General features: G+C 32.4%; 2 protein-coding genes across 6 annotated transcripts; one reads left to right on the top strand and one right to left on the bottom strand.

Annotated features, from left to right (window-relative positions):
* Positions 1-1,703: 1,703 nt before the first annotated feature.
* Positions 1,704-7,140, top strand: LOC148226258 (ADP-ribose pyrophosphatase). 5 transcript variants are annotated; one of them, XM_088204858.1, is made up of 6 exons: positions 2,290-2,401; positions 2,742-2,832; positions 2,915-3,105; positions 6,274-6,505; positions 6,573-6,721; positions 6,810-7,140. In XM_088204858.1, exons 3-6 carry the CDS (start codon positions 2,940-2,942, stop codon positions 7,085-7,087), a joined length of 825 nt encoding a protein of 274 aa, XP_088060984.1. In that variant the 5' UTR covers positions 2,290-2,401; positions 2,742-2,832; positions 2,915-2,939; the 3' UTR covers positions 7,088-7,140. The 5 variants fall into 5 exon arrangements, with proteins under 5 accessions (XP_088060985.1, XP_088060984.1, XP_088060983.1 ...); XM_088204859.1 differs by lacking the exons at positions 2,290-2,401; positions 2,742-2,832 and adding an exon at positions 1,704-1,964; XM_088204857.1 differs by lacking the exon at positions 2,742-2,832 and having other exon boundaries at positions 2,296-2,401.
* Positions 7,141-7,145: 5 nt separating this feature from the next.
* Positions 7,146-14,647, bottom strand: ebo (exportin ellipsoid body open). Its single transcript, XM_088204856.1, has 21 exons — positions 14,528-14,647; positions 14,250-14,456; positions 13,984-14,181; positions 13,753-13,921; positions 13,531-13,678; positions 12,947-13,097; positions 12,707-12,879; positions 12,146-12,269; positions 11,994-12,076; positions 11,825-11,933; positions 11,648-11,740; positions 11,462-11,582; positions 11,027-11,174; positions 10,323-10,452; positions 10,114-10,251; positions 8,547-8,801; positions 8,295-8,476; positions 8,022-8,207; positions 7,662-7,890; positions 7,350-7,583; positions 7,146-7,284 (listed from the first exon to the last, which is right to left on the bottom strand). Exons 1-21 carry the CDS (start codon positions 14,546-14,548, stop codon positions 7,204-7,206), a joined length of 3,180 nt encoding a protein of 1,059 aa, XP_088060982.1. The 5' UTR covers positions 14,549-14,647; the 3' UTR covers positions 7,146-7,203.
* Between the last annotated feature and the right edge of the window lie 1,718 nt (positions 14,648-16,365).

The raw sequence follows: 16,365 nt of genomic DNA, 5'->3' as shown, positions 1-16,365 counted from the left end.
TTATATTATAGTTGTTAATTAATGCGATATTTCAGTTTGTTTATATGTAATAATACAAATTGTTTTATTTTCCAATTGTACATAAAAGACTATTTTTGTCTATATTCAATAAATATGAAACATTGGAACTCACTGTAAATATTTGTAATTCAGAAGAGATACTATTAAATAAATGATTTATTATTTACATTTGTATTTATTTTCACACATAAATATTAATTATGAAAGTGATTCAAAATGCTGCTTTTTTGTCATATAAATTGGCACAAATATTTAATACACATAGTACCAGTACGAATTAGACATGCAACACAAAATCATAGCAATTAGCTATCTATCGGTTTTTAGTAGTTTTCATACACTTATTTAGTAAAATTTTGATTTACTAACAATCAAAATATTAGCTAAAAATTATTTTCAAATTGTGGGGGTGGCAATTTATTTCAACGTTTATTTAGCGGAAATTTGCACGTTTGCCGACGCAACGGAAGGACATGGAAGGTCCTTGGGCCCACGCCCTCCTCCCGCGGTCGCATCAGACTCAGGAGTTTCGGCCCATGAGCGATCGAATATTACCTAGCCTGACTTTCGCGCCTGCATACAGGCCAGACCTCCTTCCTAGGTCGCCACGAGAGATGACCTGGACGGATAGACCGTCGCGATTTAGCTACTGATGGTCTCCGGCATCACTATTCTTTTCGGAGACGGAAGGATGTGTCGATCGGCGCGTAATTATAAGCTTTTAGTAAGCTATTATATGTAAAATGCTAACTATATAATAAATCTATCTTCTGCAGCGGCTAACATGCAAAACGGCATCACCGAATACAGGTGATGCCGTTTTGCATGTCTATATTATTATTTCCCACACATCGGACCTGAGAAGCACACGTAATATTATATTTCGGAGGATGAACCTTACTAACAGTTGACGAAAAACGGTTTAATAATTGGGAGGTGTATTTATTATGTTGTTTTCCTTGTATCTACTATCTAGTCATCACATTGTAGATAATATAATATATGAACGTAAGGTGATCAGATTTTAAAAATATCAAAGAAAAACATTAAAAATAAAACTCATTATTGCTGTGGGAGCTAAAATCATGTCATTTGGGCAATGTTTGTTTAAAAGCTATCTCGGATTTTTTGTTTAAAGAGGTTTAAGGAGGACAGATTGCTACGAGAGCTAAAAAAAGGTCACGGAAATTTTTGTTTGAGGACAAATTGCCAAGGGAGCTAAAAAAGGTCATTTCAAAAATGTTGTCCAAAGATCATCTCCGAAAATATTTTGTTTGAGGAGGAAAAATTAGGGGCTCAAAAAAAATGTCTTTTTAAAAATTTTCGTTCAAAGGACAAAAAATCGGGAACCAAATCAGGTCTAGAATAACGTCACGTTTTCAACTTCTCAAATTCATTTTTAAGATTTGAGCTCTTAGTTTCCATGATGGTCAGTGCTGAAGACCAAGACTAAGTAGAAGGCAAAATGTAAAATTATGATAACAACAACCGATTGATAACATTATCCGTGATTATAATATTCGACTTTAGCTGTATTTATAAACGCACCAAGAACTTCTCTCTTGATAAGTGAAAGATTTTTTTAATTTTTGTTAGATATAATAATATTTGCAATTTTATATTTAAGAATGGATATGTGGGAGCCTAGATTTGTTATGGCCAAAACTTGCCGGCACTTGAGTAGCACTGGCGTGACGGTTATTCTCTCCACTGGCAATCTTACGGGCATTCGGACGCGTCGTCTCGCGTCCGCTTTGATGCATTCTCTGCGTCTGGAGAGATGCATTTTTCTTTCGCTCGCTTGCGTGTTTAGTAATGAGAGCTAGTGAAAGATAAGGGCGCGCGTTACATGCGTTCCGCACGCTCACTCACTCTTTTCACCTAACACGCGAGCGAACGAAATGGAATGTATCTCACCGTACGCGTCTGATTTTAACTTTGTCGTAAGAACCTATATCTTTATTTTGAATCAGTTTTTCGTAAGTTATATTTTAGAATGAAATTTAACAAATAGTATGTGATTATAATTAAGTACATATTTCCCGGCAGTGGTCCACACCCAGGCTTATACATATATATCTATTTATATATATCCCCTTTGTAAAATGTAATCCTCAATGTAACGATCAACTCGTGGTCTCGTGTCTCATTCGCAATAATCACATATTCCGTAAATTAAAATACGATTAAGTGTATGCTAACCTTTGTCTTACGTTTGAAGTGATGAAATCCGAATTTAATTTTCATTAAAAATTCACATCTAATATCAGAACAATATTTTTATTAGTGCTGGCAGCACTGCATTCAATTTTGTTAAAATGTGTCACAAATTTCGCTTAGTTCTGGGGTTGTGTGTTATTCATTGCTTCAACACTGATAAGTAATTATTGTATTTTTATTTATACCATTACATATATGCAATTTAAATTAACAAATATATTAACTGAAAATAAATAAAAAATGGTGGTAATGGTAATAAACTTAAGTTTTTGTGATGGTATAGACCAGGCATGGCGAACCTAGGGTACGCGTGCCCGAGGTGGCACGTTTGAGAATTTGGATTGCACGCGAACGATTTCCAAGTTCAAAAATATTTTTTAATTTGAAATTTAAAAAATTAAAATCTTGATTAAATTCATTTTATTAATTAACAAATGTTTATTAAAATAAACGACAATCGTTTTAAAAAAATAATTAATTATTTCTTTTTTCTATCTTAGTATTTTTTTTACTCCTTGGGAACGCCACACAATCGAGGAATAATATTTGAGGATTTTTGGCACGCAAACCCAAAAAGGTTCGCCATGCCTGGTATAGACAACCTATATATATTAATACATGTATTATTGGTTCGATTTGTTTGGTCAATAATCTCAGATAACGTTTTTTGCAGTACACTTTTTACGCAATCGCTCGAAATGTATGGCGGAATAATGGCGAGATCTATCTATTTAACGTCAAAGGTGCGCAGATGTATCGTGCCTGAAGATAAAAAGTCTTGGAGTGTTGACTTTCCGGAATACGATCCTCCGTACTTTGAATCGCAACGCTTACAAGGCAAACTTTGGGCTGATCCACAGATTGGTACTAATTCTTAATGCACAAGGGTGTCAAATGAAAACCTTAAATATTGTTTATCTCAAAAAATGTTGAACGGAAAAGGTGGAAAAGACCATGATTTCAGCATTTAGTTAGTATGTAGACATCTCTTGAAAAAATCTTTTGAGAACACCTCTTCTCTGAACAGTCCAAAGATGTGACAAACACGCTGGTAATAGTGCTCCAAATCCAAATTGAATGCCCTTGGTACCATTCAATTATCTACTAGTATTGGATACAATTAACTTTCATTATGAGATGATGCATCAGATAAACCCGTTACAAATGCTGCAGTTTCCAAGTATTTTATCACAGTAATTTTTAAATACTGATTTAATAATAACCTCGCATTTGTGTAACTTTTTCAATAATTTAGTTGTACAATCCGTACTACGAAAACTTTGATTGTGAATTATGGTATGAAATGCAAATGTTCGTTCCATTACAGCTAACTGTTATCTTTACAACTGGAAGCTGATACATCTAATGATTGCTTATGGTCAAGTGTTTTGTTAAAGCTCTTCTGCCCCCCATCTACAATACTAAATTCTCATCTGCAAATGTATCTTTCTTTAATATGAGGAATGGAAATTCCTTTTTCAATTGATCGTTGAAATGGTGTTCCTTTTTTTTTTATTTTTCAATCCCTTAAATGAAAACTTAAAAATAAAATATAGAGCTTTAAATTTTAAATAAAAAAATGTTTTCTAGTGTATCTTACTACATTAAAGGAGAGAAAATACATGTTGCAACAAATTTTGACAACAATAAAAATCAATATTTGGGTAACAAAAAACACTATTTATAAATTTATTTATATTTTTAATTTTTTACGATTTTAACGACTACGAACATTGGCACCAATATTGACATAAGTTTAATAAGTAATATTTTTAATTTAAATCAAATAAATTGTGTCAACAATAATTTTGGTGACAAATTAGATTTAATTTATACAAATGTAAGTAATTGCACAGTAATTAAGAGCGAATTCACATTGGTGACGGAAGATAATTATAATATATGATAATTTAAATGTAAATAAAAATAGCATAATTACGAATGAAGTGGAATGCGTGAACGATCGGAGTGTATTCGGATGGTCGTTTGGATGTGGGCGAGTGCGTTGATGTCAAATCTTCCCTAATGGCTTTCTATGAGATGCTCTACAGTGCATTCGATTAGCACTTTACTTGAAAGCACCCTCGAGTGTCATATCCTATAAGGTTTTCTCCTGACATAATTTCATTGCTAAAAAGAAAGCACGCCTTCCATAAGATATGGAAGAGATCGGGACATCCTTCTGCTCTCTAGGAATTTTGTTCATTAAGAACGCGCATAAAGTGTTTGATAATTTCCTGTCATCGCAATTATTACAAAAGTTGCCAAAAACAAATAATGATCCCAAAGTATTCTGGAAATTCATTAACACTAAACGCGCTACTCAGTTGATGCCGAAAGTGATGAAATTCGACGATAAAACATTGGTTGGTTCACAAAATATTGATGACGGTTTTGCGCAATATTTTCATTCTGTTTTAGAATAATATTTTTCGCCTTCTGCTCAGCCACTTCTTTTTTCTTGTTCTTGGTCTTCAGTACTGACCATCAAAGAAACAGCGCTCAGATCTTAAATATGGCTTTAATAAATTGAAGACAGTGCGTTCTTTTGGGTCTGATTTCATTTTGAAGGGTTGCGAAGTCAGTGTCGCTGTTCATCTAAAACGTATTTTTGATCTAATTTTCAAGACATTTCCTGATCTATGGAAAGGCACAAAAGTCACCCCTACTCATAAAAAGGGTGACAAATTGTATATAAATAACTATAGACCAGTCGCAGTGTTGTCAGCTCCTGCTAAATTGTTTGAAATAATTATTCATAGATAATATATGTCTTGAATTACTTTCAGCAAAATTCAAAAAAGGTTTTTAAGATACCTTTACAAAAAAATATTTGCTTATTATCCGTTCTTGTATTCCAGCGCCTTTCTTTTAGAAGCGTTGGAATACGATTCGCTGAGTTCTCGCAGAAAGTTGTATGTCGCTAAGCATTTCTTCAAATTATTGAAGGCTGCTGTTGACAATGAGGAATTCCAGTTTTGGGTTCCAGAACATCTTCGAGAATCACGATCGCTTCCTCTTTTGATAGGAAGTCTGCACTTGCCTATGGCTGTGGCCATCCGGCTCCTTAATACGCTGGCATTACACATTGACCTATTTAATGTTAGCTACGAGGACCTGATCCAGTTCGTATCATTTAATTTTGATATTTTATTATTTTTTGTGTATTATTTTAATTATGTATACATGTATTTTTTTTTGTGTATTGAAATAATACAATTATTGTTTTCGACCATCGTGACGTATTCGGGTAACCTGTTAGGTCACGAAGATCTTAATTTAATCTAAATAAATAAATAAATATTGTAAATAATATTGTACATAGTACGTGATTGCCTTTGAATATTTTTTATTTTATCAAAATTACAAAAAAGTCAGATCGAAAATGGCTGAAACGTGCCAGTTCACACCTCGACTACGAATGATAAATGAGATTGAAATTTTGCTGCTCGTTGCGCCTTCAATAATATGATAATGAATTAATAAAACCTCGGCATCGATCGAGTACAAAAATTTACAGATTAGTCTTCAAATATTGAATAGGAGGACATTTAGGACATTTATCGAGGGAGGACAGCACTTATAAAAGAAGGACTGATGGAGGACGATTGGTCACCTTAATAATTTGTGTGGAATTTCATCAGATTTGGTGAGGAAGTATGACTGTTCTTTGCTAGCTCTCTTGGTTGTAGCGATATCAGGTTTCATTTCTAGTAGTAGGAAGAAGTCGCCTTCTGCTTCAAAATTCTACAAAAATCAACTGTTGTAAACACTTTGTAAAATTGTAATTCAATGAAGAATGCTACTTCATTGCTAAACTTTGGTGCATGTTGTAAGTGCAGCAGTAATTTCAAGCTACTGCTGCACTTTCATGTCGCATACCTGACTCATACTGCTACATGTCGGCTAATATTAAAACAATACGTAACAGTGAAGTCTATTTAGAGAACAATAGATTAGTGTATTGAATAAGTTTTCATTTGACACCTCGTCGCTTATTATGATAGCTTATTTAAAATATTATTTTTTTAGGAGAAGGTAATTTTAAATGGAACAGTATAGACGGCCCTTTCAATCGAATGAGCTTCTCAGGAACTTATACGATTAACAAAGATGGCTTTCCGTTGTATCCTCTTGGTCGTACGGGGATTAAAGGCCGAGGTTTATTGGGACATTGGGGACCTAACCACGCTGCTGATCCAATCGTAACACGCTGGAAAAGAGACAGTTTAGGCAACGTCATGAAAAACGCTTCATCAAATTTGTAATAATATTTGTAAGAACTGATTTTTGATAAGTATAACTCAATACATAAATATCATATGTAATAGGCCTATTTTGGAGCTGGTTGTAATTCGAAGACGTGACAATAAAATATGGGCACTTCCCGGAGGTATGGTGGATGCCGGAGAGGAACCATTTAAAACTGCTGTCAGAGAGTTTATGGAAGAAGCGACCAATTCGTTAGCAGATCCTAAAAGTAATTAATACACACGTTCATAATGTAGTTAATATTTACTTATATAAATAATGATTTAGTTTTTAACTCATCAATTTATATGTTTAAGGAATAATTGTATCGGAAGTAATGGAATTCTTTAAAAAAGGAGTTGCAGTATGTAGCGAAATCGTCGACGATCCAAGGAATACAGATAATGCGTGGATGGAAACATCAGTGTTTAGTTTCCACGATGTTACTGGCGAAATTCTGGGAAATTTTGAATTAAAAGCGGGAGATGATGCTACAGAAGCTAAATGGGTGGATGTCGGCAAAGACCTGCTACTGTATGCATCTCATTTGAACTTTGTGGTTAAAGTAGCCGAAGATTATCAAGCTCATTGGTGATATAAAAATTTCTGTCTTTATAATTTTTTTTATTAATACATAAGTATAAATATTACAAGCCAGTTTTTTTTGTTGACTTATAAATGCAATAAACTATGACTAAGCATGATTATATATTATGCCGGTTCCTTGGCTGCTTGATAGCACCGTATATTACTAGTTAGCCTCAACAAATTTTGAGTGAATGTTGGTAAATCCTAAAAATATATACATATTAAGATTAATTAATCAGTGAGAGATCTATTAAAAACAAATGTTGTACCGTATCTTTCGGTGCATTTAAAAGTTGTTGAATTTCCATCGGCGATAACTGCGGTATTGTTGTCAAAAATGTCGGTAAAAATGAATCAAAATATACAGGAAAATCAACAGCAGCCAAATTTTGACACGTTGTGCAAACTTCCTCTTGTAAGAGTGTTCCTACTGCTGTTCTATATATGAGAAGTTTAATCAGAATTCCCAACATGTGTGGAAGCAACTCTTGCCGAAACACTATCTGAAGTTTCAATATTAAAAAAATAATGTTATATTTATACCAATAATAATATATTATATTTATACTATTTCTTCATACCTTAGAATATAATTTATATCTAATATTTAAACAGTCGATTGTTCTCAAATTAAGTCTGACTACTTCGATATTGTCCGTTAGCATCGTTTCCGAGAAGGCAAACATTATAGCTCGAAAGTGCGATAGGTGATTCGCTTTTGCGCCGTCGCTGGATCCATCAGGTGCGACCGGCGACCATCCTTGTCTCACACATGATGAATAAAAATGTTGCCATTTATTTAACAGTATACTAAAAATGAAATATAAATTATTAACTAATAACACATTCTTACCGTTAATGATATAATTAATGTATCTTGGTATCTTCATAGTATTATAATATTACATATAATTTGAAAGAATATTATTATAAGCACTAACCTTCCGAATAATTCAAACAATGCATATACAATATCAATATCTACGGTGTTGGATTGTGTGACTGGCAAAATATGTTCTATAGTCATCGACAATACTTCTTCCAGCGCCAACGAGTTTGATAACGCTCCCCCTTCAACAGCAGCTTTTAAAACTTTCAACAGTTGCTGTAGAGCGCCTTGCTCTTTCCTATGTTAAAAAATACATTATCAATTATTGAAAGGGATACAAACTCGATAACAAGATATTTTTTAAACAGTAAAATATCGCATTCACCTCTTCGCAACTTCAAGGAATAAATGAGTTGAATTTCTTATGAATGTGTTGCCCAACTGTTGATGCAGCGAGTGCAACAGCGCCAAAAATAAATCTAACACCAACGGAGCCACGTTAACGTCTTTGTAATCGATTTCGTGATAGCAATTTTGAAATATTTCTAAAGCCGCTTGCACAGGCCGCTAAAACGGAATTTAAAAATAAATTTCACACGGATGATGAGACATATTTTATGCTAGATCTGATACGAACCTCAATGGCGTTTGCCAAGAGCTTTTTTGTATGTGTTGGATGATCGCTGAAATAATTGAGCACTTGGGTCAGAGCAGGCAAGCACGCCAGTCGCCGACTAGGTGGTCCATTGGATGCGGACAAGAGCGGCGAGCACCACGCTTCTATCAGCGATGCGCATGCAACCTGTCTTTTGATGTCTACGTTACCGCCTCCTTCATCCATGGGGCACTCCAAGATCATCATGCACAGCGCTTGTCTCACAACACCTGCTGTCTGTGAAGGTCATGAAAAATTTTAAATAACATATTAAGAATACCTAATAAAGCATTTAGTTTATTAAATTATATCTAGTATTTAAATAATGCATTACTTCAAATTCAGATATTATTAGAGAAAATCTCAAAACTTAATTGCAACAAGTATTTTATTTTATGTTGCAAAGTTAGTTTATAGATATCCAAATCTAAAAAAGGGGTCTGAGATACAGAAAATGATAATAACAAAACTCCCTCATATAGAAGTATATATTTTCCGGATTTTTACAATCATGAAATAATATTTGGCCTCATAAGGGTTACAAATTAAGGATCCTGTTTCAAAATTGGTTTATAGAACGCGAATCAACGAGGGATTATTGAGGCATTCTAGAGAATTTGGCCTATTATTGTTAAAATGTAGAGAATTTCTAATTCCAAATGTAATTATAAAGTTTTAACTAGAAATCACTAGCCAGTTTATTTTCATCTAGGTAATAGAAAAACTATCAGCAATAAAGATTCAGAAAACGATTGTATTTTGTACTTTCCAATACTAAAAGGTAAACAGTTCACAGCAGCTCATCTCTATGAGGAATCTGATAAGTTTGCAAAGATAATGAGTAAAAAATTAACATTGTAACAGACTGATTTTTATCCGTTCGGGTTCCAAATAGTTTCTCACTCTTGTAAGTGCCTTGCATACTATCTCTACTACCAGGCAAACATCCTCATTACTTGAAGGCAGATTTCTTGATGACTGAGGGACTATCACAGAGTGGAGATGAGGATTCATCCTCACTAATTGTAATTACCCATTCCACGTGGATTTCGTTAGGAAGTGAAAATTTTCAGTATGCTTTAATGAAATATTTTATCTGAGTGTGATGTTTTATTTTTTTTCTCGGAATGTATGTAGATGCTTTTTAATTTCAATATTAGGTATAGTTGATATAAAAAAAATGGGGAATGGACTATTGCTCACATGGCAACTGGTCATGCGAAAATTAGTCACAAATCGATCGCTCACATGGCGATTGTTCATACGAATATTTCTCACATGGTAAGGAAAGGTAAACTTTTTAAGGTAAGTTATTTAATTTATATATTAACAGGACACAAAGTGAAAAAATTGCATTGATTGAAATAGGATATTAATAAATATTCATACACTATTTTTTATTCTATAATAGCTATTTTTTAATTATATAATAGCTGATCATTTAACACTAGATTTATGGCACCCGTCAAATTGAAAGGTTTCTGATTTGATTTGTATCACAGTATTTTTTTTTATTTTTTATATTTAAAAAATATATATTAACACCGACCTTAGATTGCAGATGGGCCAGCGAACATTGAGCTTGTAAATACAAGTCGTCTACAAGTTGCAAAGGATTCGATGGTCTTATTGATACTACGATACTCAAGATCATATGAGCGGCTGCGTGACTGAGCATGGGAAAATTCTGTAAAATTATAAACCATAATTATTGTGATCAATTGAATCAATAAATAATCGATTATAATAATTATTTACCATCTGTTCGTTTTTATTAAGGAGAATAGAGGCACCTATTTGAAGCAGTGTTGGAACTGTAGATACTGGTATCTGACACCGAGGCATATAGTGTGCCCAGCTTCCCAAGCATGCTAAAACACCGGCATATCTGCAAAGAAAAACAAAGTAATGAATTTTTTATCTTTTAATGAAGAACTTTTGAAAAAAGCAAGGGATATTTGGAAGGTAAGAATAGAAGCATTTTTTTTACCACTTCATCGCTAACTAGTTTCTGTTGTTATAGACAGGAAAAATTGTGTCGTGAATTAAGTAAAGTAAAAAAGGAATGGAAAACCATCCATTGTCACTGATGAACTCACTCAAAACTTGTAGAAAAATTCGATTTGATAGGCGTTAATTAATCATTAAGTATCCAAAACTATTTTTTATGAAATAGTTACTCAAAGATAGTTTAGGGAAACTGTGCACGTTGGGTGCAGTAGTATAGAGCGGGCTTAAGGATTATATGACGTTGGAATCAAGAAACTCATTTCAAAACTCTCCAAATTCATTGAGACCGATTTTAAATTAAAAAACTATTCTAACCTATTTATATTGTTATATTATATTACCATTTTAATGGGAATGGCAATCGCTTTTACCAAAAAAATACCTTTTAGTTTCTTTAGTCACTCTTTTTTACTGTATAGATAAAACAAGCAATCGAATTATTTAAAACTTACACTTGTATGTAGGCATTGGCTTGTGCTTTCGATCGTGATTGTGCACTGTTCAAATATACATTATTAGCATGATGCAACACCTTCATTATTTGTTCTAGAAATACGTTTGCCTGATAGATACATTGGTCGATATTATTTTCTTCTTTGTCTGAAATAAACAAATATCTCATTAATTAGGTAGTTTTTCTAATGCCTTTTAAAGCAGATTTTCTGTTCAAATTTGTTATATTTAGAGAAATCTTTTATACAATTATTACTGTAGATGAATTAAATGGAGGTATTTATATAATGTACTGAAATAGCTAAACAATTTAGTATTAAGGCTAAAACTGACAGTAGATTACAGACTATTGTGCACATTATCCACTCTCTTTTAGTACTGTCCTAAAAGGATTTGAATCAAAATCACTTTACATCCCTAAAATATGTCCTAACCTTGGAATAACGTAGGAGCCAATCTTCCCAGCAATTGGGTTAGCGACGTTAGATCGAATAAAATGCGCTCAGTTGCAGTACCATTATCATGAGATTCTGCCAGTCCATACCATATATTTTGCTGAAATATAGTTTAAGAAATACATTACTAAATAAGCAAAATTTTAAAGCAATAAAAATACGTACAATTAATTTAAACATATGCAGAGGTGCCATTTCAGCGACTTTAGCAATGGATTCTATGCAGTTTCGAAGAAAAACTTGCCATTCAGTTTCACCCTGAAAAGTATAAAAATCCATAAAATAGCACAAAAATCTACGAAGTATAAGTATAAATAATATATATATATATATAAATTCTACATCATCGTTTGTCGACTCGTTATCTAGTTGTTCGAGTTGAGAACTGTTGTGTTGAAATTGTATCTTATTCATAATGTTGCTCACTAAGCCGAGCAAAGCTTCTGAAAATCTGGAATAATTTGACAGAATTAAAAAGTTAGAATTTTATGAAGAATCGAATTAAATTTACCTCATGGCATCTTGAGGTTTAAAGCCATCGATGAGATACAACCATATATCTAAGCAATTGATAAAACTCGAACACATTGGTACCTGATGATTTTAAATATAAAATAAATGATGTCACTTAATTGTAAAAAAATATTGAAAATCTTAATTCACCTGGAATGTGAAATGGAAAAGTAGAAGGAGAAATTCCATCGGATCAAATTCTAACTCTGTGTCCAGCTTTTTGAAGTACATAGATATGAACAACTGTAGATATTCAGAAATTTTATCAACATATCTGAAAATGATTTCTAAATATTATTATTTGGGTCTGTTCAATGTTATTCATTAATTATTTATCTAATGAACAGTATTTATATTTCATTAAATACAAAGTGGGTTCCGGGGTCATTGCTCAATGATATCAATTGAATGATCGATTAAAACTTAATTATTAGAATTGATTCAATGCCATTGTATTGCATTGTAACGTCATCTTCAATGCCAAAAATTTATTTTTTATCTACGTTGACTTTTAAAAAAGTCTGCACGATTATTAAGAATAAGCACGTAATACAGAAACATCTGTACATATTAAATAAAATTAAACCTGAGTTTTGGGCTTTATTATAATGAAGAAAATGTGAAATTTTTAGTATAAATTTTTAAAAGCGTTTCGTTAGTATTTTTTGAATATGAATGATACTAGTATAATAATAAACATATAATAATTACACTTGAGATAGATTTTTAACAATCGGTGACTGAGGCGGCGAAGTGATGTGATGCAATAATTTAAAAGTTTCTTGTACCAATCGTGACATTACATTGCTTCCGCCAGTCGCGCGTCTCTGATAGAGTATTTCATTCACCACGCTCATAGCAACAACGCAGACATCTTCGCTAAACTAAAATATACAAAATTAATATAAAAAAAGCACATATTATAAAAGAGATTTATCATTTTAGACAGACATCAGTCAGCGAAGCGATGCTGGCCCAGTGAAAAAGCGACGGTAATATCGTAGAAGGCAAGGTTGAAGTTTGTGGTAAGCAGGAAAATAAATTCTGCAATGCAGTCATGCTCATTTTGATGCATTCTTCGCGATGCTCCTGATTGTCATACCTGATATGTGCAATAAATTATAAATTTATTATAATTATTTACATAATCTGTTAGTCACTTTTTTGTGCAACAGTAAGTATAATAGGATTATGTATATAAGACATCCCAAAAGTCTTTAGATATAGTTGATTATTAAAAAATAAGTATTACAGTTAATTGATATTGGTTATTATCATAACAAAAATACTACATTTCTTTATGGTTGAGGAGAGTTTTGGTTTTGCTAAGATTTCAATATCTTTAAGAATCATATGATTCTGGTGCTAGATCTACATAATAAAACTGATAAGACAAAAAGTTAAATGCATGCTGTGGTGTGAGCTGGTGCATTGTCACAGTGGAGGCAGGTGTTATTTTGTATGTTCGAAATACATTGTTTTGAATGTCTAAAAACTTTTGGCACGACTTACATATGTATATATCAATAATTAACCTAGTTTTGTTTTGCGATGAAATTAGTAAATCTGGAAAACCTATTGCATTTACGCCGACAGAACTACCAGGACCTCGTTCAGGCGTCGGCGGTGGATTTGGGTAGGTTTTATCCAACGATTGGTCTAATGCATATTTATTCAGTATATCTGCAAATAGATTTTATTGTATAAATATATTTTTAATAAATATAAAATCAATTATTCATCACAGAAACGTATACCTATTAAAATAACAAATAATTGGGGAACACATTGCGATAACAATTGATTAAGCTCTTGGCGTCTCTCTTGATATAACAAAGACAACGAACTCTCGTTACTCATCCCTTCGGCGAACGCTTGTATTAATATTAAGCCCAAAATTGGAGTCGCACCGCCGTTATTCAATAGCTGAATTATCAATTTGAACATTATATGATCGTTAATGCATAATATTCAAATCAAATATATACCTCGAGTATTTCATTGAAAAAAGTCGGGTAAGTAGCGGGCCAAGCGAATTTGGCTATATCAACGATTAGTTTAGCTAATTTGTTACGTATGAAAGAAGGCGACTTTGGAAAGCTGTTCGTATAACATTCCCACAAGCAAACCCTCAATTCGTCCTTTTCGGAAAGCGACAAAGTACCCCATCTCCGATTGATGATATTCTGTAAAATAAAAATTGTACAATTTGATAATGAACCGTTCGTAATACCGTTTTTCGCACAATACTCACTTCTATCGTACTCAATCCGAACATGGAAACGTATTGATTGTCTGATTGTTTAATAAAGTACAAACAGTACTTCCACGAATTCTGTTGTTTATCGAATGACTTTAACATGTCCTCAATCTCCCTCTTTCTCTCGTTTCCCGTAGCTGGCGAAAAGAACTCTGCCATTAGATTTTCTAAAGATTCAAGAATCTCGCCGCAGGCAACGCCCTAGAATTGTAATTTGCAATGTAAATTCATACAGGCTACAACCGAAATATATTAAAATGTATTCAAATTACTGCGAGTAGTGGGTCTGTCATTTTTAGGATAATTTAATTTATAAAAATAAGAGATTATCAATAAAACTTCCTAAAGGTTACATCCTCGACGTGCATTTGACAACAGTACGATGTTGATACGGATCACTGTTGGCAACTTAATAACACAAACTTTTACGACCCAAAACCATTTTTATTAGACCATAAACAATTATATTATTATATTTTTATAAAAGCAAAATTTTATACAGGAATGAAGCTAAATAATAATCGAAATATTTGTTTGCAATAGTAAAAAATCAGATTTAAAAGTCTAAATTTAAAAATTGTATTTAGTAAAACATCGTGAATTGTTTTCGAATCAGCAGCATTGCAAGGGTATGTGCTGCCCGAGGCGATCCTTAAAATTGCCGCCGCCCCCATACATTTTTAAAAAAAAAATCTGACCTTCCTAAAAATCTGTAACCTAGAAAATCTGAAACAGATGGCCTTTTTTGCCTTACTTCCCAATTACACTACATACCCTTCACATATTATTATATACGCATATTATTTATTCTTCTATGTAATATTTGTTTTTTTATTTAAACAAGGTGTTTTATAATACAATAAAAATGTAATAAAAAAACGAATTGTCAAATTATCATTATAATTATTTTAAATATTACAATAAAATTCCATATATTAAATAGTATAAAACACGACAAAATCAATATATAATTAGAGTAGAAAACACAAAAATATTAATTATTGAATTAGCAAACAAATTATGTATTATAATAAAAATATACTTAATTATTTGTTATTTATACTTAAATAAACGAAACTAGAAATTAAAAATACATGTGTATAATTTTTATATTAATAATAAAATGATGGATTTCTACCAGGATCTAATAAATAATAAATTTAAATAATTCACAATTACTTAATTTTACAAATAATTTAATATACAATTTATAAAATATGCCGCCCTCCAAGCAAGTAATATCCCCCCTCCCCCATAGCTACGCCTCTGTTTCGAATGTTGAGTTTTCAACTCCACCAAATTCACAAATACAGTTGGACAAAAAATACATCAGTACAGATTACTTACTTACTAGAAATGGTTAATTCTTCATCGATGATAATACAAAGTTTTTCAACAATTTTACAAAATAGTTGTAAACCTGTTAAAAAAAATTGCAAATATTCAATTGAAATCTTTCATGTCAGAAAATTTTCGATTTATTTTCGGCAAACTTTACACCGTATTAAATACTTTGCACGTTATATCGATCATTTTGTCGATGACTTAGCACTACCAATAGCATTACTTTTTGAATCATTTTCAATTTGGCAGCAATTTCATGTACTTTTGATATAAAGTGCTCGTTAATTTCCTTTCTTAATGTGGGCTGGCGACCGGTTTTGTTTTTACCCGATGATTTTGTACTAGAATTTTGCCACTCTTTTTAAATATGAAGTCTTCTAATATTGTAAGTATTGTAGGGGCCTATTTATATTTATATATTTTCATTTAGATGTCGTTATAGCCAAAACTTGGCGGCACTCTGGTAGCACTGGCGTGACAGATTCTCTCGACTGGTAGCCTCCAGCGCTCTTGCATGGTTGCGGTCCCGCGCTCCGCTATTTTTATAAACAAACATGTAACTTCTTATATACTTCAATAAAATCATACTATTGCAGCGGCTCAATCTGTGTCTAATTGCCACCGTCACATCCCGTCGTCAAAGTATCGAAAGAAATATTTTTTTGCAAAATAAATGTATTTAATTTTTTTTTAATCTTTTACGAACGAACAATCATATTTACTTTTAAAAGCGTCATATTGTATTTGATTCCAGAAATTATATTGG

Source organism: Plectrocnemia conspersa, unplaced genomic scaffold, assembly GCF_051122295.1.
Source record: "Plectrocnemia conspersa isolate PC_06_02 unplaced genomic scaffold, ASM5112229v1 ptg000014l, whole genome shotgun sequence".
In the NCBI taxonomy this organism is placed as follows: Eukaryota; Metazoa; Arthropoda; class Insecta; order Trichoptera; family Polycentropodidae; genus Plectrocnemia; species Plectrocnemia conspersa.
The sequence above is the reverse complement of the archived record's forward strand: the minus strand, read 5'-3'. Positions and strand labels throughout refer to the sequence as shown.

Bases quoted from the DNA above. Each gene is read 5' to 3' on its own strand.
- ebo (XM_088204856.1), bottom strand. From the start codon at position 14,548: ATGACAGACCCACTACTCGCA. The intron at 11,741-11,824 runs GTAGAATTTATA...TATACTTTTCAG, and splicing joins ACGAGTCGACAAACGATGAT to GGTGAAACTGAATGGCAAGT. The intron at 11,175-11,461 runs GTTAGGACATAT...TGTTTATTTCAG, and splicing joins GGCTCCTACGTTATTCCAAG to ACAAAGAAGAAAATAATATC.
- LOC148226258 (XM_088204857.1), top strand. From the start codon at position 2,340: ATGTGTCACAAATTTCGCTTAGTTCTGGGGTTGTGTGTTATTCATTGC. The intron at 2,402-2,914 runs GTAATTATTGTA...CGTTTTTTGCAG, and splicing joins CATTGCTTCAACACTGATAA to TACACTTTTTACGCAATCGC. The intron at 3,106-6,273 runs GTACTAATTCTT...TTATTTTTTTAG, and splicing joins TTGGGCTGATCCACAGATTG to GAGAAGGTAATTTTAAATGG.